Raw genomic sequence first — 21,599 nt, 5'->3', positions numbered from 1 at the left:
ACGTCCCTAGTTACCGGTGCCCAAAAACGGCAAACTCCCACCAGATATGTGTGCATTGCGTGTCCGCTCCGGTCTCTTATGGGTCCGTGCATCCTCATCCTACTGCCCTTTGTGATGTCATGAAGGGAAAATCTCCAAACAGCCCGTCTGAGCACACAGAGCCTTGTCTGGAACCAATACTTTATCCTAAAATGACCATTCTTTTACGAGGATCCTCTGAAATATAACTACTATTGATGATTGTCACTGCCAGAGAACATTTTCCACTCAAACTTTATTGATTTTGTACCAACATCAAGTTTCCTCCGTACATGTAGTGTCGCTCATGAGATGAATAATAATGACGTTCTGCTGCAGCTTCTGAAAGAAATCCTTCATTTACAAATACAGCGTGTCTGTTAATATGTTCACATTATGAGTCAATGTATGTTTTGTGCGTTTGTCCAAAGTCCTCCACAACACAAACGCCGACGCAACCTTGAACCTATGACACGACAAAACATCAAAAAAAAAAAAAAAAATGAAGAGAGGATTTTCTGTCTTTGTCTAAGTTATTGTTATGAGTAAAGTTCAAAGATTATTGTTGTTTCCACTTCCGGGAGAGGTCGCTTGTTTTTCCTGTTCTTGTGCTGTCCTGGGTGGGCGGGGCTTAGCTCGTCCTCTTCTGGAGGCGGGGCTTATCCATGCCCACACAGACGGGAGAGACGGTCACTCACCTTTGACTTTATCTGAAAGAAAGAGACAAACAGATGAGAGTGTAAACATGTGTGAGAGATTGTGAGGTTTATGTGTGTGTGTGTGTGTGTGTGTGTGTGTGTGTGTGTGTGTGTGTGTGTGTGTGTGTGTGTGTGTGTGTGTGTGTGTGTGTGTGTGTGTGTGTGTGTGTGTACCAGTCTGCTGCTTGTCCCAGATGTAGCTGTTGAGGATTTCTCCGAGCGTGTAGAAAACACAGATCACCGCGGTCATGGCGCTGAAGAAGGCGACCCGAGCCAGCGGAGTGATGCGCTCCAGCACCGGGTACACCCACACGCCCGTCACCTCGTGCACCCAACACGTCCTGAGGGGGCGGGGACACAGAGGGGGCGGGGACACAGAGGAGAGTCAACGTTGAGTCCATTAAGGACCTTTGTGGATACGTTTCATTGTAGAAAAGATTTTAACTTAGGACAAATTCTAATAAATGTAAACTATATTAGAAACGCTAAACGGGGCGGGTTTGAAGAGAAGATCGTCACATATTGGATTTTAATTATTGGCCATGATGTCATAACCTTCTACGGAGGACTGACCACGAGCTACCTGTTTAACTTTGTATGATTACGTTCACGATCTTGGCTAAAAGAACTACACAACCAACAATCCTACAGCATCTCAGCAGCGTCTCTGATGGGTGGAGCCTGCTGTTACCATGGAAATGTTACCGGCCCCAAAAAAAATGTTACAACATTAACAACATCAACACTACGACAAAGATACATGTAGAGAGAAGGTCTGTGTACATTTTGAACGAAGGGTGCAATGGATTGTGGGATGTGTAGTTCTGGAAACAATGATGTCTTTTACATTCGTCTTTGTTCTTGGTTTTCCAATCTTCTTATAGGCTGAATCAAGTGTTTCATAGTTACTGGTATTCAGGTAGCTGAATAAGCTGAATAAGATGGCGGTCACTGTTTTGCCCTCCGTTGTTAAAAACACACTTTTGTATTTCATACACAGTCTACGTTCACTAGATTTAAAAAGTCCTAACAGGGTCCAGGTGACTTTAAACTGGATGTGTAGCGTGTGTTGTTGTTTCTGGTGTGTTGGAAGAAGTCAAACATTTGTTACCAGAGGATGTATCCGACGCCGAAGCAGCACACCGCCACCAGACCCGAAGACCTGCTGGGATAGCGATGGTGGGTGGTCCTCATCTCGATGATGATGAAAGGAAGAACAGTGGTGTGCTGAAAGACACAGACACAAGAAAAGAGGAGGTGGTACATACTTCAGTCTTTCTATGATGTTTAAATTCATACAAATACTTCAGTACATTTGACTGACAGATTTTTGTTACAACACGTTTTGTGTTTTTTTGCGTTCCTTTAAAGGTGGAGTCAGTAGACATGTTCCCTGAAGCTTGTAAACACTAGATTCAGATTGGGCTCCTCGTCCTCCTGGGCTCAGCTCACACTCTCTGCGGGACGTAGGGTGAACGTTTACTGCTTGTACCTACTCTGCAAGCGAACACACGCTAACACAAGCTAACGGCTGGTGTTTGTCACCTTCCTGTCCAACAGGAAGTAGACCAACTCCACGTCTGCAGGTTAAAGCCAAACACAAGGTTCACCCTCGTTTTGGAACGAGCTTTCACCTCTTGACTTTTCGTCTCACTATGATCACAATCGCTGAATTGTATCCATTCCTAAACTTACCTGCTGCGCTGTCATTGGCTGGAGGAAACAGACCAGCTCCTCGCCTAGAAACATCCAGAGTCAACCAGAACATCCACATCCAGTCAGAGGACAGGATCTCTACAGACTCAGGCACCATCACACATGTACGGAGGCCCAGAAGGGATGATGGATAAATGGATAAATTTAAATTTATTTTTTTTAATTTAATTTTTCAGGACAAAGCTACAGACTGTACCTTTAAGGGTTAGAAGATTGTCCTTCTTCTCCACCTCCTCAAACGGTGATTACTGGATGTTAGTTTGTTCAGTTTAAATAATTAATTCATCCCTTTATACAGCCGGTGTGTGTGTGTGTGTGTTATTATTCTAAACATACAAACACACGTAATGGAGGTCATGACATGAGCTGCTATTTTCTGTCGAGCGGTATTCGACACACACTTGAGAATGTGTGTTTTATTTGTGCTCTCTGTGAGTCAACAAACACACAACGCCTCGGAAATCACACAACTTTTACAAGAACGAGGGTCAGTAATGTATTCTTGTCTGGACTGATTTTAAATGAACTACCTCCTTTGTCCACTAGGGGGCACGCACAGTCAAAATACAGTGAGCCTTCACAGCAACACACACACAGAAACACACACACAACCAGGCGTAATTGTCTCTGCAGAGTTGAGACCTCTTACCTCAGCTGCACTCTCAGAAGCACAGCTGTGTGTGTGTGTGTGTGTGTGTGTGTGTGTGTGTGTGTGTGTGTGTGTGTGTGTGTGTGTGTGTGTGTGTGTGTGGGGGGGGTGAAGTCAGACCTCTGGGCTCTTTTGTCTCTCCAGCAGTCGAGCCTCGTTATGTTACGATGAGAAAAACATCAACTGGGAATCTTCCATCTGTTAATTACTCCCAGACTGGCTGCTGGAGACGATGAGCAGTGTTTATGTGATGCTGACAGAGATGTTTCTTCGCATTGTTTTTTATCGGACTCAGACAAGTAGGGACGTCAGGGTACCATGTAAAAAACAAACAATGTCGACGACAGTTTCAATAATACAACGAGAAAAAGAGAAGTCCTGAGCACCCAAACCACGGTAAAACTCCTGCACACTGTCTAAAGCAGGGAACACAATACCAGATAATCGGTCCGATTTCGGGCCTGACTCCGCCCCCTGACTGAAGTCAGCAAAGGCCAGGTTATCTTGTCAGATTCTCCTGTGGTGCGAGGTGTGGTACGAGTGATTTTAACCTCCCCAATCTCCTCGGAAGATGATCGGGTCAACATTTAGCAAAATGACAGCATCAATAAAAAATGTTTAAAGGAGACATATTCTGAAAAATCCACTTGTACAGCGTTTCTGAACATATATCTGGGTAACCTGAGAGTCTACTGACCCACAAAATGTGAAATAAACCCATCCAGTCCTTTGTTTGTGTTCTGCATAAGTCTTACAACACAGAGGAAAATGCTCCATTTCTAATGTGCTCTCCTTGTGATGTCACAGTGGGATTCTGGTAAAAAAAAATCCCCTCCTCTCCCCTGGTATCTCCACCCATGGACTCCACCACCAGACTAGAGCAAAACTTTTGTGCAGGTTTTATTTTTTCTACGGAGGAGTGATGTCTACGGGGAAAACTCAGGGGGCGGGGCTTATTGCATTTAAAGAGACACACACACCAAAACGGAGCGTTCTGAGAGAGCTGGTTTATATAGGGTCACAAACCTCCTCTGGTGCTTGATTCATGTTATATTTTGACCAAAGCACAGCACAGATGTTTCATTTAGACCACAGGGGGCTGTTTGAAAAGATGGAGGAGGGGGATAACATGTCCTCTTTAAGAAGCAGAAATCTTGGGCAAAACCAGACTCATGACGAGTAGCCATCTGCCGAAACTGAGCCAGGCTTTTTTTTACCCCCGAAATTGGTATAGGTCCCAAAAATCCCATATCCATCAGGCCCTAAATGCATAGAAGAACCTGCTCCATGATTCAGACCAGAGCAAACGATCTATAGGTGTGATCTTACATGCGACCCTCAGAGTCCTGCAGACGTTCAGGAAGAGGAGGGATTATGTAACCAAAGCCTCTTGTATTGTTAATTGAGTTTCAAAGTTGGTGTGGCAGGAAAACCAAACCCGTCTCTGATCGGGCAGAGTGCTTTGTGTTCTGTGCACAGATGGAGGAGGTCATGGTGTCACAACCTTCCTGTGACCGGTCCGGCTTCTCCGATGGATTTAAAAACGGTCAGACTGAAGACGCCAAGAATGTGAAAAACTAACAAGAATAAAAACATCTCAGACGAGGATGGGCAGAAGAGCTCTCTCTCCTGGGGTCTTAAATTCTAGGTTTCCCTCCCATCATTATACTACACACACACACACACACACACACACACACACACACACACACACACACACACACACACACACACACACACACACACACACACACACACACACACACACACACACACACACACACACACACACACACACACACACACACACACACACACACACACACACACACACACACACACACACACACACACACACACACACACACACGCTGACGCTGCACTTTTACCCAGGGTGCCTCTGTGGAATTCCAGTCTCTTGGTCATGTTTAAGTTTAGTCTCTGCCACTCGTAAATAATACTCCCTTTATCCTCGCTGTCCCTCTCTCCCTCGGTCTGTCTCGGTCTGTTTGACTTGCCCCCCCCCCCCCCAGAGGTTTTGGGGTTTTGCTCCAGCCGCCAGTTTTCAGCCTCCGCGGAAAATCCCCCCCTGTTCGGCGAACAGCAGTGGTTCATTCTTGTGGTCCGGAGCTAAAATTGGGACAAACCATTTCACACAGCTGGGGTTGGGTGAGGTCAGGTTCGTGGGTTTTCTTCTTAGAAAAAACTGAAATCTACGCACTAGAAATAGATCACGCTGCATGGTTTACTGTTCGATGAGGAGCTTGAAAAGAGACAGTGTGATCTTGCACGTCTGCAAAACAAACACCCTAATCACTTGGTTCATTGCATCCTCAGAAGGAGGGCGCGTTCATCTGTTTCTGGTGAGTCTGAGTTGAACTGTAAATAGTAAGTTACACCGAGGCTTCACTCTGCAGCGGTATGAAACAACATCTTCATGATGCAGATTTGTAAAAAAAAATAAAAATAAAGAGTCAAGCTTTGTCTGGTCTGTCCTCAAGAGGAATGGATACTAAACTATCACTTCTGATGCATTTAAGGAAGTCAGGAAATCTCATTGATTGGCTCTAGCGACAGAGTGTCGGGCAGATTAGTGGCTCAAGTTGAATGAAGAAATACGTTATTTTTGGGAGCTTAAAGAGACAAGACCCCCTCCTCATCACATCCTGCATTCTTCTATCACCACCACCAGGGTCTAGACTCCATGGGGGGGGGGTGGGGGGGTATCTTATCCTGCTGTCAGCCTCACTACCCCTCTGAGTGCATGAAGTCATCATGACAGAGTCTAATCCCCAAAGACTTTTAGTTCCTGAATTGTTAAATACATAAATGTTCATTCTTCAAGTCTCTCCTGATTAAATTGAATACTACCAGAACACTTCCTGTACTAAATTCCAGACACCCAAATAAATAGAGAAAACATCTATACTGGTCAACACTGGTTTTCTAAGTCACATAACCAAACGGCAAAGACGCTAGGTGCAGCACAGATCAAAAAACAGTAAACTTTTTATGATCCTATCACTTAGTTTGGACCTTTGAGCTTGAAAGTGTTTTGTGTATTTTCTAGTTTTCACTTTGTTCCATGAGCAGTGAGGGCCCTTTAAGGAGGAGCTGTTACACACAGAGCAGCAGCTCAGAGTGGTTTCTGCTCAGTCCTGGTGTCCTGCACAGATACATGGTTTTAAACTGAACTCCACTTGAACCCTGAATGCTGATGAAACGTCTCCAGTCGACATTTTTGGTAAAAGTTGTCCAACTTAAGAAGCTTATCGTGTCACGGAGGGACGACCGTGTTCCACTTTCTATCACAAACACACTCTGAGAATCTGAAGCAACGCTGTGGACTAAAGCCGTTTGAGGCAGCGTTTAAAGATGTACCAATGTTAGGTCATTATTTTCATGCAATTTATTTTCTTTCACACTGATGTTGTTGCATTTTCTTTCAAACTAATTCTAATACTTAAAGAGCTTAAACACCTGATATTTGCAGGAGGAGCTGTATGTGTGAACGCAAACGGACACATTTTTCACTCTGACTTCACCAAGCAAGCCTCCGGGTATTTTCTCCGCAGCAAGGCGGGGCTTAAAGCTCATTGCAAACAGCTACAAGTCACTCACCTGTCTGTCAACTCAGCTGCAAAACTCTTAAGTCTAATATGATCAAAACCCAGCTGTAGACATGTCCACAGGTTTTAATATGGGACCTATTGGCATTCTTTGGTTTTTGGTGCCAACCCCAAGTGGACACTCGAGGAACTGCAGATGTTTGTTGTTCTTCCAGATTAGCTTCAGTGGCTGCTTGACACACACAGTTAACATCTTCTGAATCAGACCAAAAAACAACCACAAATAAAGTTTATATTTGATCATCTTTCTTCATGAAGGACTGCCCACTCTGGATACAAAAAACCTTCTGCAACAAAGGTCAAGAGGTCACTAAGATCAAACCAGAGTGGGTTGTTGTATTTTAAATTTCTAACAATATAAGTGTTTAACATGTGTGTATTGTTATATTAATTATGGCAGCTGTGCCTCAGTGGTAGAGTCGTCTCTCAACCTGAAGGTTGGGGGTTCGATCCCCAGATCCTGCAGCCACATGTTCGATGTGTCCTTGGGAAAGACACTGAACCCCAAGTTGCTCCTGCTGCTTTGTCTGTGGTGTATGAATGTGTATGAATAGGATTAGTTACTTCTGAATGACTCTTTACTCAGCAGCCTCTAACATCAGGGTGTGAATGTGTTGGTGTGACCTGCGGTGTAAACGCATTTGAGTAGTCAGAAGACTAGAAAAGAAATATACAAGCTCAAGTCCATTAACCCGCCCAACAAGAGATTTGTTGAAAATTTGCCAAAGCTACAAACTGTCCGTTTCACGCTCCGTCTATAAACTATATTTGATTGCAAAGTTTCTATAAGAATATAAACCCTGTGCAGAAACAGACAATAAATCAATAAATCAATAACTCATGAATTGATAAAGATGTCATAAACTCTGAAGGAGAAAAACACTTAGCCGAGTCACCTCCACATGAAGTGCGTTCAGCCAAGATGCTCCATCATCACTACGATAAATAAATCAACAACAAGTCTGTACAGTCTGTCAAAACAAAAGCCGCCTGACGTCCAATCACTTTGTTGGCTTCGGTCTTAAAAAGAGATTTAATAAAATACTTTCCCTCCCTCGCTCTGCATCAAATGGCCCCTCCCTCCCTCCGATGGGAATGGCAATACGGTTGCTATGGCAGCCAGCATACACAAACAACAGTGATACCATGGAATACCGCAAAATATTTACTGGACTCACACACACACACACACACACACACACACACACACACACACAGGAGGCGGTTGGTGATGTTCTGGTTGTTTTGGTCCTTGGCGACGCCGCAATAGCAACAACTGAGTAATTACATCATGCTCTGGAGTACGAGACGATACACAAACAGACACACACGCTGTCTTTTGTTTCTTTCTGTTTGACTAGTTTTAATGGGAATGATCTTTTTTTTTGCACACACACACACACACACACACACACACACACACCGTCTCACCTCGCCTCACACGGCTCAGTGGGCGAGTTCTGGCGGGAGGAAGCTGCTTCGCGAGGAGGTTTGTTTTGCATGGACTGAAAATGTTCTGATTATCTCACACGTGGCTGACTCTGTTATCAGTCAGTCGGCGTGGTAGTTGTTACATAAACATTAGATTAAAAAACAGTTTCCTCCAGACGGCAAATCAAAGGCCGCGAGACGCCTCTGACTGTAGTCCAATCCAAAAGGTTCCCCTGCACCACCGATAAGATTTATCAAATATTCAGAAGTTAAGATAATTAAGCAGCGGTTTGCACAGCATGGTGGTTCTGGTAAGTGCTGCACTTGACCCAGTGACCCAAAAAAATCTGGAAAGGTCTGCATGCGATGATGGGGAGAAATATGTGGACATGATTGACAGGTGGCATCAAACAGAAGCAGGAACTTTCTTTTTTTTTTAACATTAACATTTACAACATTAACAACATTTTTAAAAATCCTTAAACTGCAGATGATCTTTTTTTTTTAACTTAAATATTATTTTTCATTCTTCAGAAGAAGGTTTACACGCTGAAGGATTTAGTTTGGGTGTTTGGACACAGAGGTAGAACAATAGGAACACAGCAGTACTCTTATAGAGCGTTCACACCTGCAGAAACCTCATGAAAAACTCTGGAGATTTCCCGGAGGAGCTGAATATGTGAACACAAATATCCACATTTTTCACTCTGACTTCACCCCGAGTATTTTTTTCTGCAGAAAGTCTGAGTGTGCTGATGTGAGAACGCAGCAGGATATTCTCCGTAGAATCCAACTCAAGCCAATAGGAGGGGGGAGTGAGGTTTATATACTGTGACTGCTACACGGTGCATTGACGAACTCTACCATCTGTGCTCTAATGAACCTGCTGCATTCTGTTTCCTGTTCTCCAGGATGTTCTTCTCCACTCTTTAGTTCATGTTGTGATTCTGTTCAACTACACGTAGCATTGACAGAAAGACAAGTATTCTCTCTGTTGCTTCGTTCGTTACTTCCTTGCCGGAGCAGTCCTCCTGAAATTATCTAGATATCTTCAGGAGTGCATATGTGAAAACAGCTTTACTGTCAAAGAACTTAAATCAAATAAAACAAGTGCCATGTCAGGACTGCATGCTGCCCCACTCTATTTGAAGCCTGACTGTCATGCATTTTCTCCATCATTAACAAATGACATGAACGCAGCGTAGCGGAAATACATTCTGGTACTAGCTTTGTTTTAAGTGGAGTTTTGCAGACATGATTTTGCAAAACTGCATGTCAGTGATGTCATCCCTCCACTGTACCCCAGTTGACATTCATTTTAGGGTTTCTAAATCAATTTTTGCACATCTATTAAACTCCTCTGTAATAATAATATGGTACCATAATTTCACTTCATCCGTCTGATCTCATGTCGCCTAATTTATTGAGTCTTCCTTACAGTTGAATAATAACCCCCCGTGAGTCAATTTCCTGGTTAAATTAAAGGTAATTATCATTATTGAAATGTGTAAATGTCTAAAAGCTCATTGCAGGATGATGAGGGATGGAACCTGCTCTGCCTTCAGGCTCCGCCCCCTGCAGGTGATGTATTCTTAGTGACTTTTTTGTCTGATAATAACTGATCCATTTAGAGGTGATGCAGCCGAGATAATGATCATCAGCGAGCTTTTCCAAAGTAACGACCCGAATCATGAGGAGGCTGGACTCACCATGCCGTGATTGAGCCACTGAGGGATGAAGTTGTCCAGTAGTTTGGGGTAGACCAGTTCTCTGTCGTACAGGTACAGACTCCAGAAGGTAAACACCACAAACTACAGAGAGAGAGAGAGAGAGAGGGACAAAACTGAAAAGTTAGCAAACCAAGCACCGTGCAAAAACTACTTTTTCATCTCATAGAAACGCAGTTACATTTGTGACCTGAATATCATTATTATTATTAACTGACTCAGCAGAATAACACAAATGCAACCTTTCAAACTGTGTTCATATTCAGGACAAAGGGAACCGTGTAAACCTGATCATCTACACGTAGAGCCCGACCGATAATTAATCAGCCAGCCGATAATTTCAGCCGATATTAACCATCGATATCGGCTGATTATACCTAGCTTTATGATGGCTAGATTCATTCACAAGACAAATAGCATTTCCTTGGAGTGTCATTGTATTACACTAGCAGTTCTCTTCCACCAGCAGGGGGCGCTATATGGATTACTACACGCATCATCACTCTCCAGAGGGTCAAGAGGTGAGGCACGTTGTTTGATATCTGCATTTGAGGATCAATGCATTCAATGTGTTAATCTATATCTATGTATCACTAAAGATCGAACGTGAAGGGTATCTGCAGATTTAACGGAATTGGATTTTCTCTCTTCCCAACACTGATATCGGTATCGGCCCCCAAAAAAGTCCCATATCAGTCGGGCCCTCATTAAAAGAGAAGAAGGTGATCACGATCAGGTGAACTCCCTCCCTGGACGACTGGCAGGTAAAACTTAACTTAAAGGATAGCTTAATCTTAGCATTTGCCACATTTTAAGATGCTAGATATGATAACATAACAAGTGTTTAATGTGAGTGTTGTGTTAGAATTTTATCCTGCTTCACTTTGAGCTCCAGTATCCCTTAAGACCAGTGGTTCTCAACTGGTCTAGCCTCAGGACCCATTTCAAACTCCTGACCCAAACGTTGGATATTTTTCAACCACTTATAAACTTTCTGACACAACTAGTTTTTCCTGGCCCACTAAAACGGCTCGGTGACCCACTTTTTGGGTCCCGACCCACCAGTTGAGTACCACTGCCTTAGAGGACCTGAAGAAGTAAAAGACTGATGTGGTTTCTGATCCACAGTTAGAGTGGGGCCATAAAGACTCCATTAGCATGGCTGCAGATGTTCAGGCCCAGCTGTGCATCCACAACATCCCGCTGGAAGTTACAGCGATCGTCTTTCCCATGAGTCCTTAAACGCACCAAAAGCTAAATAACTGAAGAGTCTAATGTATCTCCAGCAGACTGTTTGGACCCGGGCCAGACCATGTTCTGTAGGACGGGGGGGGGTGGAATTACCTGACCGTCACCTGGGCTCCAGTTTGAGGCACCTGAACCGATCCCCCCTTATTGTACCCTGACCGGAAAGTTCTCTGCTTTCAGCGACACACACACACACACACACACACACACACACACACACACACACACACACACACACACACACACACACACACTTTGTCCCTGTGTGTCATATACACACACATCATCTCGCTATTGGTACACACGTACACACACACACACGTTGTATCCGTATCAGTGAGGCTAGTGTTGCAGACGTTAGCTGTGGTGATAATCAGTCTATTGTGCTGTGTGTAAACCACACACACACACACACACACACACACACACACACACACACACACACACACACACACACACACACACACACACACACACACACACACACACACACACACACACACACACACACACACTTCTCTTAAGTGTGTGGTTTGCAGCTATCTATCTCACAGGTTCTCCTGTTGCTATCAACTGTGTGTCATCACCATCTCTGTGCAGGTGTGTGTGTAAACAGTGTGAATATTAATGACTGTGTGTGTGTGTGTGTGTGTGTGTGTGTGTGTGTGTGTGTGTGTGTGTGTGTGTGTGTGTGTGTGTGTGTGTGTGTGTGTGTGTGTCGAGAACCAAGGATCTGGGCATGGTCAAACAGACACAAGTTTCTCCATTCAGAAGCTACAAGGCAACGTGCCAAGTGAAATCTTGAATAAAGTGTGTGTGTGTGTGTGTGTGTGTGTGTGTGTGTGTGTGTGTGTGTGTGTGTGTGTGTGTGTGTGTGTGTGTGTGTGTGTGTGTGTGTGTGTGTGTGTGTGTGGATCAGACAGAGGTCACCGTCTGGCTGTCTGAAGGAAGCGGAGGACGTCTCAACACCGCTTCTCTTCTTCTGTTCTGATTTCATTCACAGCCGGACCGACCCGCTGAAGGTCGTCACCGATCACCTCATTTACAGAAATGTCACCAATATTTCACAACTTTTACGGCGTAGCCCACACGTAGACGGGCAGACGTTGTCCTCCTCCGTTGAAAATTATAATCCCGGTCAGGTAAGAATCAGTTTGTCGATAGCTAGCTTGATTAATAACTTCAGAATTAGATGTCAGATGATGTCAACAGGTGATATACGACCATCACAGATACGTGTGTAATTATGAGTTATTCCAATCAGAACTCCTTAAAGACTTATGTGTCAATAAATACCTGTTTTGATACCATGGCAACAGACGACTAACCTCATACTTACTGGTTACCAGATATTTAGACTTCCATTTGATGCCAGTAAAAACAAAACGATGTTAATACGATGTTTTGTTACCGTGGCAACAATAGTCTAAGTCCAATTTCTTATTTTAAATGACAAAATAGATGTGACAGTGTTGTTGCATTAAGTTGAGTGCCGGAAATCTGTGCATGTCATGATCTATATGTTTGAGTAGAAGCAACAGGAACAAGCAGGAAGTGTTTTAGAGCATCGGGCCGGGTTTGGAGGGAAAGCTCAACTAGTCGTGTTTTAAATCTAAGAGCACACTTTGAGGTCATGAGAGCGAGCGGGATAATGCATTAAATACGGTCACGGTCATGTATGGGAGAGGACAGGGATCGCTCTGTGATGTCCACATCCTAACAGGGTGAGCTGTTGACACTTGTGACATCCGCATTCTGAGTTCACAAACAGTTTTTTTTTCAGACTTCTGAGAGAGGAAAAAATCCCTCTGAACAGAAATTGGGCCACAGTTCAAAGAGAGCGAGAGCTGATTACTCTACAAATGCTCGAGTCGAGCCTTTGATTCCTGCAAGCCAGGCTGATCCATCCCGAGGCTATTGTGAGTGTGAGTGTGTGTGTGTGTGTGTGTGTGTGTGTATGTGTGTGTGTGTGTGTGTATGCTTGTTTGCATCCATCTGCTCACCGCTCCGACAGGGAAGGCCAGCACAGCCATCATCCAGTCCCTCAGGCCAATCAGCTTCCTCAGCTGACGCTCCTGCTCCCTGCTGTCGCCGCCCTTAGTCAGCAGACTGGAGACATCGATGAGGACACAGAGACCGAAGAACACCGCCTGGATCACCTACAGAGAGAGAGAGGGGCGGGAGAGAGAGGTGGGGGGGGGGGGGGGGGGGGAGAGAGAGAGAGAGAGAGAGAGAGAGCGCTTACACCTTTTCTCATGACAAACACTTCAAAGACACAAAGCGATGAGGAAAATGTGTGCTCAAACAGTATGTTTGGAGATTTTCCCTTCATGACATCACAAAGGGCAGTAGCCCCTCCCCCAGGTGGGTGACACTCCCACAGCTAGGTGTTTGTTCTGCCCTCTGAGTCTGCCTTCTCACCGTAAACAATAGGACATGGAGCAAGAAATCCAGAGACACCCAAGCCCTTCCAGAAAGGGGGGCGTGGTCAGACACAGCTCATTTACATATTTAAAGGTACAGACACAGAAACAGCCTAATTATCGTATAAGGAAATAATCAGGACTGTCGCAAATTAGCCGCAGCCCTAGAAATCCACTTTTAATAGTGCTAATCAGGAGTCATAAAACAGACAAACTAACTACCACACTTATAATGCAGCTTGGGAATTCAGCACTTCTCCAGAAACTCTGACATGTAAGATGTTGAAACTCCTCGCCTCACTGTGAAACAACCCTCCGACAGTCGGAAACTCTTTCACAAGCTTCCTCTGCTGAGACAAACTGTGTTCAGATAGAACTAAATGTGCATAAAAACACATCAAAAATATACTTCACTTTGATCACAGAGTTCACATGCACAGATGAGAAGAAGCTGCAGGGCGAGAGAGAGAGAGAGGAACCAGTTCTGCATTTCTTTTCTGTGTGTAATTAAACACTCACATCACCATAATCACAGTGATGGATCTGACCTCCAGCCAGGAGAGACTGGACAGGATGCACACACTTATCTCTCCTCTGATAATCCCAGCTGGAAGGATCAGGTGTCGTTCTCTGAGTGTGGGGTGTGGGGACGCCTCGGCCTCCAAGCTTTTTGTTTTTAGAGAGATCACATGCCGATGCGTTGTTTTTAATTTTGCATGAATCTCATTGTTCGGTCTAAAAAAACACGACGCTCCTGGGTGTGTATTCTGTCATCTTAGTGGACGTCAGGATGAATATAAATAAGAAGCCCCTGCATGAATTAGCTCCACTGCTACATGAATAATGGATTTCAATGAGAACTCAGCTAGCGATGAGGCTCTCTGATGATGAGAAGTGACAGACACAGTCTCCTCTCTCTCTCGAAGGATCTCACAGTATTCATGTCTGCAGTTCAGCCTCGGTGTAGCACTTCTCTGCAGGGCTTCATGTTGCATGTACACACACACACACACACACACACACACACACACACACACACACACACACACACACGAGGTATCATTGAGGTCCAGATGTTGTAGCGTTGTGTGTTTCCTGGCTGCTGGTGTGCACAGGTCATTAAGAGCTCAGTTAACCAGGAGGAGAAGTCTAATGTGGAAAATATGACTCGGCTTTCTCTCACACACACGCACACACGCACACACGCACACACACACACACACACACACACACACACACACACACACACACACACACACACACACACACACACACACACACACACACACACACACACACACACACACACACACACACACACACACACACACACACACACACACACACACATACACACACACACACACACACACACACACACACACACACACACACACACACACACACACACAGTGAGGCTACATTTAAAGAACTGTTCTTAGGTTACACTTTAACTTCGGGTAAGATACAGAAGATAAAACCGACCGATTCATCGGCCGATATCAGCATAACCACTGATTATCGGTATCGGCTAATTTTATCGCAGATATGTGTCGATATTATTCAGCAGTTAAATATAATTTTAGTTGGGTTTAATTGTATTACACTACTAGTTCTCTTTCACCAGCAGAGGGCGCTGTATGGATTACAACCACACACTGTAAATATGAATATTTGAAGCCTGAGTATCGTCAGCCGTCTGTTCCTGCAGGGGGCGCTGGAGGCTCATCGATGGCGGCCTCCATGATGGAAATGCTGTCTCATCCTCAAGTGGACACTCCAGGAACTGCAGGATTTTACATTTGAGCATTGGCTTCATGTTTCAAGACCCGAGGTTGATGCTTGATTACAACAAGCGTCATCACTCTGCAGAGTGTCGAGCGGTGATGAAGAGGTGAGTGATCATCTTGTCTTCATTATAAATCTTTGTCATGTTTGATAACTGCATTTGAGGGATTAATGCAATAAATGTCCCTATCTTTATCTATCTCTCTCTACAGATCAGAGATCTAAGGAAGATATCGCCCAATATAAATATCAGTATCTCATTTTCTTCTTCTTTCCAATATCGTTTTGGCCCCAAAAGTCCCATATCTGTTGGGTCCAACCGTAGGGGGCGCTGGTGGTGCAGTGGTTAGTGCGCGCGCCCCATGTATGGAGGCTGTTGTCTCAAGCGGGTGGCCCGGGTTCACATCCCACCCGTGGCTTCTTTCCAGCGTGTCATTCCCCTCTCTCTCTCTCTCTCTGATTTCCGACTCTATCAACTATCAACAATCTCTCCATTAAAGGCACAAAAAGCCCAAAAATACATCTTAAAAAAAAGAAAACAACAGCAGAGACTTCAATGTTGACTTCATAAAATCTGGGCACATAAAAGTCAACGTAGGCTAATAGCTTCTTTATACTGGTCTTATAAAAGCTTCTGATGAGAGCTGCAGAACCAGTGATCTGAACCCTGAAGTGAAATTGAATTTAGGACTTCACGCTTTAATGACGAGTTTAAAAAGGACACACACACACACACACACACACACACACACACACGAGGCCACCAGTCAGTTTGAACAATGCACGCATTCAAGCGTCCCAAAAAGAGGCCGTTGTGTTGGAGGCTAATGCTATTAGCCAGTCATGTCAACTTTTAGTAGTAACGGCCCACAGAGTGAGATGATGGACGTTTTGTTTTATTCAGGACGACTCGGCATATTAGTGACTTTGACTTTTAATTTCATTGAAGAAGGCCGTTTAAAATCACTGAGCGAGTTTGTTTTGTTTTCAATCATATTTTGTTTAGTGTGAAACCTGCATCCATTCATTTCATTTCATTACAATTATCTAACAAAACTTTGTTGGTTTCAGTTGTTTTCTTGAGATCTTGACTTATTTATGTTGTTATCTCAAAATAACGTCGGCTTATTGTGAAACACTTCAGTACTTTTTTTAAGGTCTCGAGAAAAAAACTCATCTTCATGGAGTGAAAACCTTAGTGGTTAGGAGGCTTTAATCCTTCAAGCAGGCGGCCCGGGTTCAAGTCCGACCTGCTGCCTCTCTCTCTCTCTGATGTTCTACTCTATCCACTGTCCTACCTGAAAAAAGGAAAAAAAGCCCAAAAATAAAATCTTACAAAGTAAATAAATAAGTTTATATCTTGAGAAAACAGCTGAAACAGAGAATTAAATGTAATATATTTAGAGCTTTTCAGGGGTTTTGGACCATGAACTCTTACTGTACATGCTCATAAAGGTTAATGAAATGTATGATGGGTCACCTGCAGATCATATGGCGCTTCATTTGAAAAATATAGGTCAGTTACAATACTAGTTTGAGCATTTATAACCTATTTTTTTCCACATTTTCTTTTTAAAAACGAGGTTATGTAAAGAATAACAAGTATTCATCCAGGACATTTTCCCGTTTCTCTCATTTCCCAACAGTTTCTCCAGGTTTTTCCCGGACACGTGGGAACCCTGAGCTTCAAAAGGCAAAATCAATACTGTGCACGAGGCGCACTCCCGCGTAAAGGGGGATCGTTTGTGACAGGGAGCATTCTGCACCGTTACACCTGTTCCGGTTCTGCACACACACACTCACAGCTCCCCAGCAGAGCACGTTGGTAGCTTAAAACACGACTCCACACACAACTAAACTATCATTACTGCAATTTCAACAGCTGCTTTCTTTAAAACGATGAATTAAAACCCGAAAAGACAAACAGGAAGCAGGAAACCGCTGAATAAGCATGACACCGTAACCACAACACGAAGCACAGACTCATTCAGCTGACCTACCCGGGTGTTTCAGGGTTCAAATGTAATCTTACCAGGTCTATGAAGGTGAGGAACTTCCAGCTGCCCCCGTAGGTCTGGTGTGCCGGCATGTCTAAGGCTTTGTAGTGGCAGAGGATGGAGAAGTAAGACATCAGGATGGCGACCCGGAGAACCTGCGAGGGGATCAGCGCCATGATGCTCCGCTCTCTCTGTGCCGATCTTAAGGTTGTCTGCTTTAATATATCTGCACCCCCTTTTCCTGCACCCCTGTCTGTTTCTCTTTAGAGCTGTTTTGTACCTGTGTTAACCTCGCTGTCTGTGTGTGCAGCCTCTCCTGTCCCCCCCACAGTGTGTCTACTGCTTCCGTGTTGTGATGATGATGCAGCGGGGAGGGGAGGGCTGACAGCCGGGCTTCCACACAGACCACAGTACACTTAGAAACACATGAAATGTTTTAGCCTTTTTTTAGTCTTTTTTTTATTAAATTATTTGGAGAATACATTTAAAAAAGAAAGGAAACATGAAAGAGTTTGAGTGAAAAGTTGTACATTTTAAATTATGTAATGTTTGTGTGAGAATACACTGAAATAAGCCTTAAAGGTGACATATCTTCATCCTCTTCAACCAGTGTAAATAAGTCTCAGAGCTCCTCAAAACATGTGTGTGAAGTTTCTTGTTCTAAATCCACTCTGATCCTGTATTTGATCATGTCTATAAACCCCTCTATTTCAGCCCTGCTCAGAACAGGCTGTTTCTGTGTCTGTACCTTTAAATATGTAAATGAGCTGTGTCTGACCACGCCCCCCTCTCTGGAAGGTGCTTGGGTGTACTCGGTGCTTTCGCTCGCTCCATGTCCTATTGTTTACGGTGAGAAGGCAGAACAAACACATAGCTGTGGGAGTGTCACCCACCTGGGGGAGGGGCTACTGCCCTTTGTGATGTCATGAAGGGAAAATCTCCAAACGGCCTGTTTGAGCACACATTTTCTGAAAAGTGGAGCAGGCAGAAGACGGAGAGGATGGACTTTTCTCATCATCAGGGGATTTGTAGACAGACTAGAGACACATGTTAGAGTTAGAGAAACATGGAGAAGTGGATTTATTTTGTGACCTTCAGGCCAACAGCGCCTCCAGGCCTTTGTCATTGTAAATTATTTTTAAGCCATTAAGATTACAGGATTATTCTACCCATTGAGGTATGATATATGGCCTGATATGGTGTATCTTTGATGTAAAATATGACTGATTCTTTCTACATTTTCTAAATAATATCTTAAAAGTAAAATAAAGATGTTTGAATTTTTTTTGTCAAATCTTAAAAATCTGTTGTGATATGCGTCAAATGACGATTATTTAAAGGGTGCTGAGAGGAAACTAAGAGGTGCTTCAGCCCCCCTAAAAGGGTCTAAAATCACCTTTAGTCTCTTGCTAATAAAGTATCCACTGAAACAGAAATGAACTGGTTTACAGAAAAGGAGAGGATGCTGATAGACCTCAAGCAGGCGGCGGAAAGAGGTGATGCAGTTGCCATGGTGACGCCGAGCAGCTACTCAGGAAGGAGTGAAGTGCTGTTTCTGCACTCGCAGGTTCACAGATGGCTGCACGCATGGTTTCAGGTTTACGTCAAACATCCTGTTTTTAACCCTGACAGACGATGCTGTAGACCTGCACGTTGATAGTTATCATGGACATGGACATGACTCACTCTCTGATTACTCTCAGTGTTAGAGGAATCAAACCTGGTGCTGATACAAGTCAAATCCGCGAATATGAAACTCTCCTCTTGTAGCTTCTTTTAAACATGTTGATGTCGGAGCAAAGATGCTTTTTTAAAAGTCCTGTGAGGAGTTTTTATCTGGATCCATCAGGTCGGTGATTCAGACTGCCAAGAGCCACAAAAAATGTTCATAAAAAATAATTTGTCCCAAATGCAATAAAATTATTAAATTCATAACGGAAAAAACTCTAACTGCGCATTGTTTTATGAAATGACTGTCTTAGCACTCTGGCTTATTATTAACTTCACAAACCATGCTGACTGTGATGTTGTCGAGGACTACAGGCGCTCTCCTGGTTTCCTGCTGTGCTTGAATGTTGTCATGTTTGTCATCATGTTTTTTGTTCTGTTTTTGTGAAGCCAAAGACAATTTTCCACATTGTGGACAAATAAAGTTCTATTCTATTCTATATGAACGGAATGAATATCGATGCATCTTTATGGCACACAAAAGCAAACAAGACGACCAGCCCTGAGACTTCATGTCCACCTATAGCATTTTTTTCCTGGGCGGAAAAGCGCTGACTGTGCGCCCCACCTGTCTCCATGACAACAGTCTGTTTACAACGGCAGCTGTATGACCAACCCTCCTCTGTTACTTTTTACTGCATGTTCTATATTTGTTTATATATATGTTTTATATACCTTCACATCGTAAAGTCTCTTATCTCGCTGTGTCCTGTTGTATGGTATCATCTCGTCTCGTCCTGTGTTTTATCATGTTTTATTGTTTTGTATTGTATCTTGTAGTGAAGTATTGAATCGTGTCTTTGCGTTCCTGTCATAACATAACTTATTTAACTCATTTAATGGTCAGCCCAAAAGAGGTTTGTGAAGACGTTGTTACCCAGTGAAAGAGATCAGAGACCGTCCACTGTAGAAAAAATAAATCACTCTGAGGCTGCAGGCCAAGGACAGATAATTAGATTGAAGTGATGAGTTGGAGTTTTCACCAGTTCTTAAATCTACAACAATAAAACTCATGTCAAGAAAGTCTTCCCAGAGTCAACTTAAATAATTGAATTTAGATCGTTACAGCAATCATTCCTTTGGTTGCAACAACATCTTGAGAATCAGATTCTATTCTCTTCTTTTGTGTCTTTTTGTTTTTGCCTGTATGTGTGTTTCCAAATTGAGCAATTCAGAGTTTTCCCGTTAACCCCTAAATATTTACATAGCTGAGAGATTTCCGATGCAGATGAGGGGATATTTACTCGGTCACTGAGCAGCTCTCCCGGAGATATTTAAAGGATTAAGTGCCTTGCTAAAGGGCTCCTTCCCTGAAAACCGTTTTTCTTTACTTTTTAATGCAGCTTGTTTGAGGTTTGGAGGAGTTTTTGTGGAAAATGCCAGGATGATTGGACGGAATATTCTGACCCTCGAGGATCCATGAGAAAGCTGGAGTGTGTGTGTGTGTGTGTGTGTGTGTGTGTGTGTGTGTGTGTGTGTGTGTGTGTGTGTGTGTGTGTGTGTGTGTGTGTGTGTGTGTGTGTGTGTGTGTGTGTGTGTGTGTGTGTGTGTGTGTGTGTGTGTGTGTGTGTGTGTGTTTGTGTGTTTCAGAGAGTGGGCATGTGTGGAAAGTTTCCCATTGTGAAAATAAGCCTCTCTGTACCAGCCTGGACGTCAGCTTACCACTTCATAGGGCGGCGCGCGTGCGCACACACACACACACACACACACACACACACATATGCCAGCACTGTGGGATCTCTGAAGAGTTGGCAGCGGCATGTTTCCTCTTCCTCCTCCTCCTCCTCCTCGTCTTCCTCCTTCATCCAAATTGCTCCACAGTGGAAACTCTGCTGACTGTTACAGACAGAAGGTATTACATAACGTGGACTCCCCTTAAAGAAACAGATTGCACAGTGTTGTCGGGGTGTACAGTAAAAAGCAGGCATGACCTTGACTGACCTAGAATGAAATAAAGTGATTGTTACATTGATTGTATTGTGCTTACTGTTTATTTGTATTACACAGGTTAACTGTTTTACTGTTTTTTTATGCATCTAACCTGGATTGGTCCGCAGCCAATCACAGGGCTGACATATAGAGACAGAAAACCAGTCACACTCACTCAAAATACGGGCAATTTAAAGTCAGCAATTAACAAAACAAGCATGTTTTTGGACTGTGGGAGGAAGCCGGAGTACCCAAAGAGAACCCACACATGCACAGAGACATGCAAACTCCACACAGAATCCAGCTGTCCTAGGGGGACTCGAACCAGGAAGCTTCTCGCTAACCACTGCACCACTGTGCAAAACAAAACATTTGCAGGATGCCTGAATGAATAATCAATTCTAATCTGATTTGAACTTAATTGAAAAACAGTAAACTCTAGTCTGAGGATTGAGCCACAGTAAATGAAAAAACTGTTTTTTTTTTCAGTTATTTTATTTTAATTTATTTTACCCCAAACAATAGACACCATGCAGACAGGACAGTACCAGCAGCAGTAACATATATCTTTAACCCGTCTTACAACAGCACCGTACTGACATTCACATGCCCCCCGTC

The 21,599-nt window shown here is 43.7% G+C and overlaps 1 protein-coding gene across 1 annotated transcript; it reads right to left on the bottom strand.

The window, feature by feature from the left end:
* Positions 1–255: 255 nt before the first annotated feature.
* Positions 256–17,685, bottom strand: aig1 (androgen-induced 1 (H. sapiens)). Its single transcript, XM_020659154.3, has 6 exons — positions 17,360–17,685; positions 13,120–13,275; positions 9,851–9,952; positions 1,828–1,943; positions 891–1,057; positions 256–728 (listed from the first exon to the last, which is right to left on the bottom strand). The coding sequence occupies exons 1-6, from the start codon at positions 17,498–17,500 to the stop codon at positions 709–711; spliced, it is 702 nt and encodes a 233-aa protein (XP_020514810.1). The 5' UTR covers positions 17,501–17,685; the 3' UTR covers positions 256–708.
* Between the last annotated feature and the right edge of the window lie 3,914 nt (positions 17,686–21,599).

The sequence above is a fragment of the Labrus bergylta genome, chromosome 15, assembly GCF_963930695.1.
Source record: "Labrus bergylta chromosome 15, fLabBer1.1, whole genome shotgun sequence".
Lineage (NCBI taxonomy): Eukaryota > Metazoa > Chordata > Actinopteri > Labriformes > Labridae > Labrus > Labrus bergylta.
Note: the sequence above shows the minus strand (reverse complement) of the source record. Positions and strands in the feature narration are given on the sequence as shown.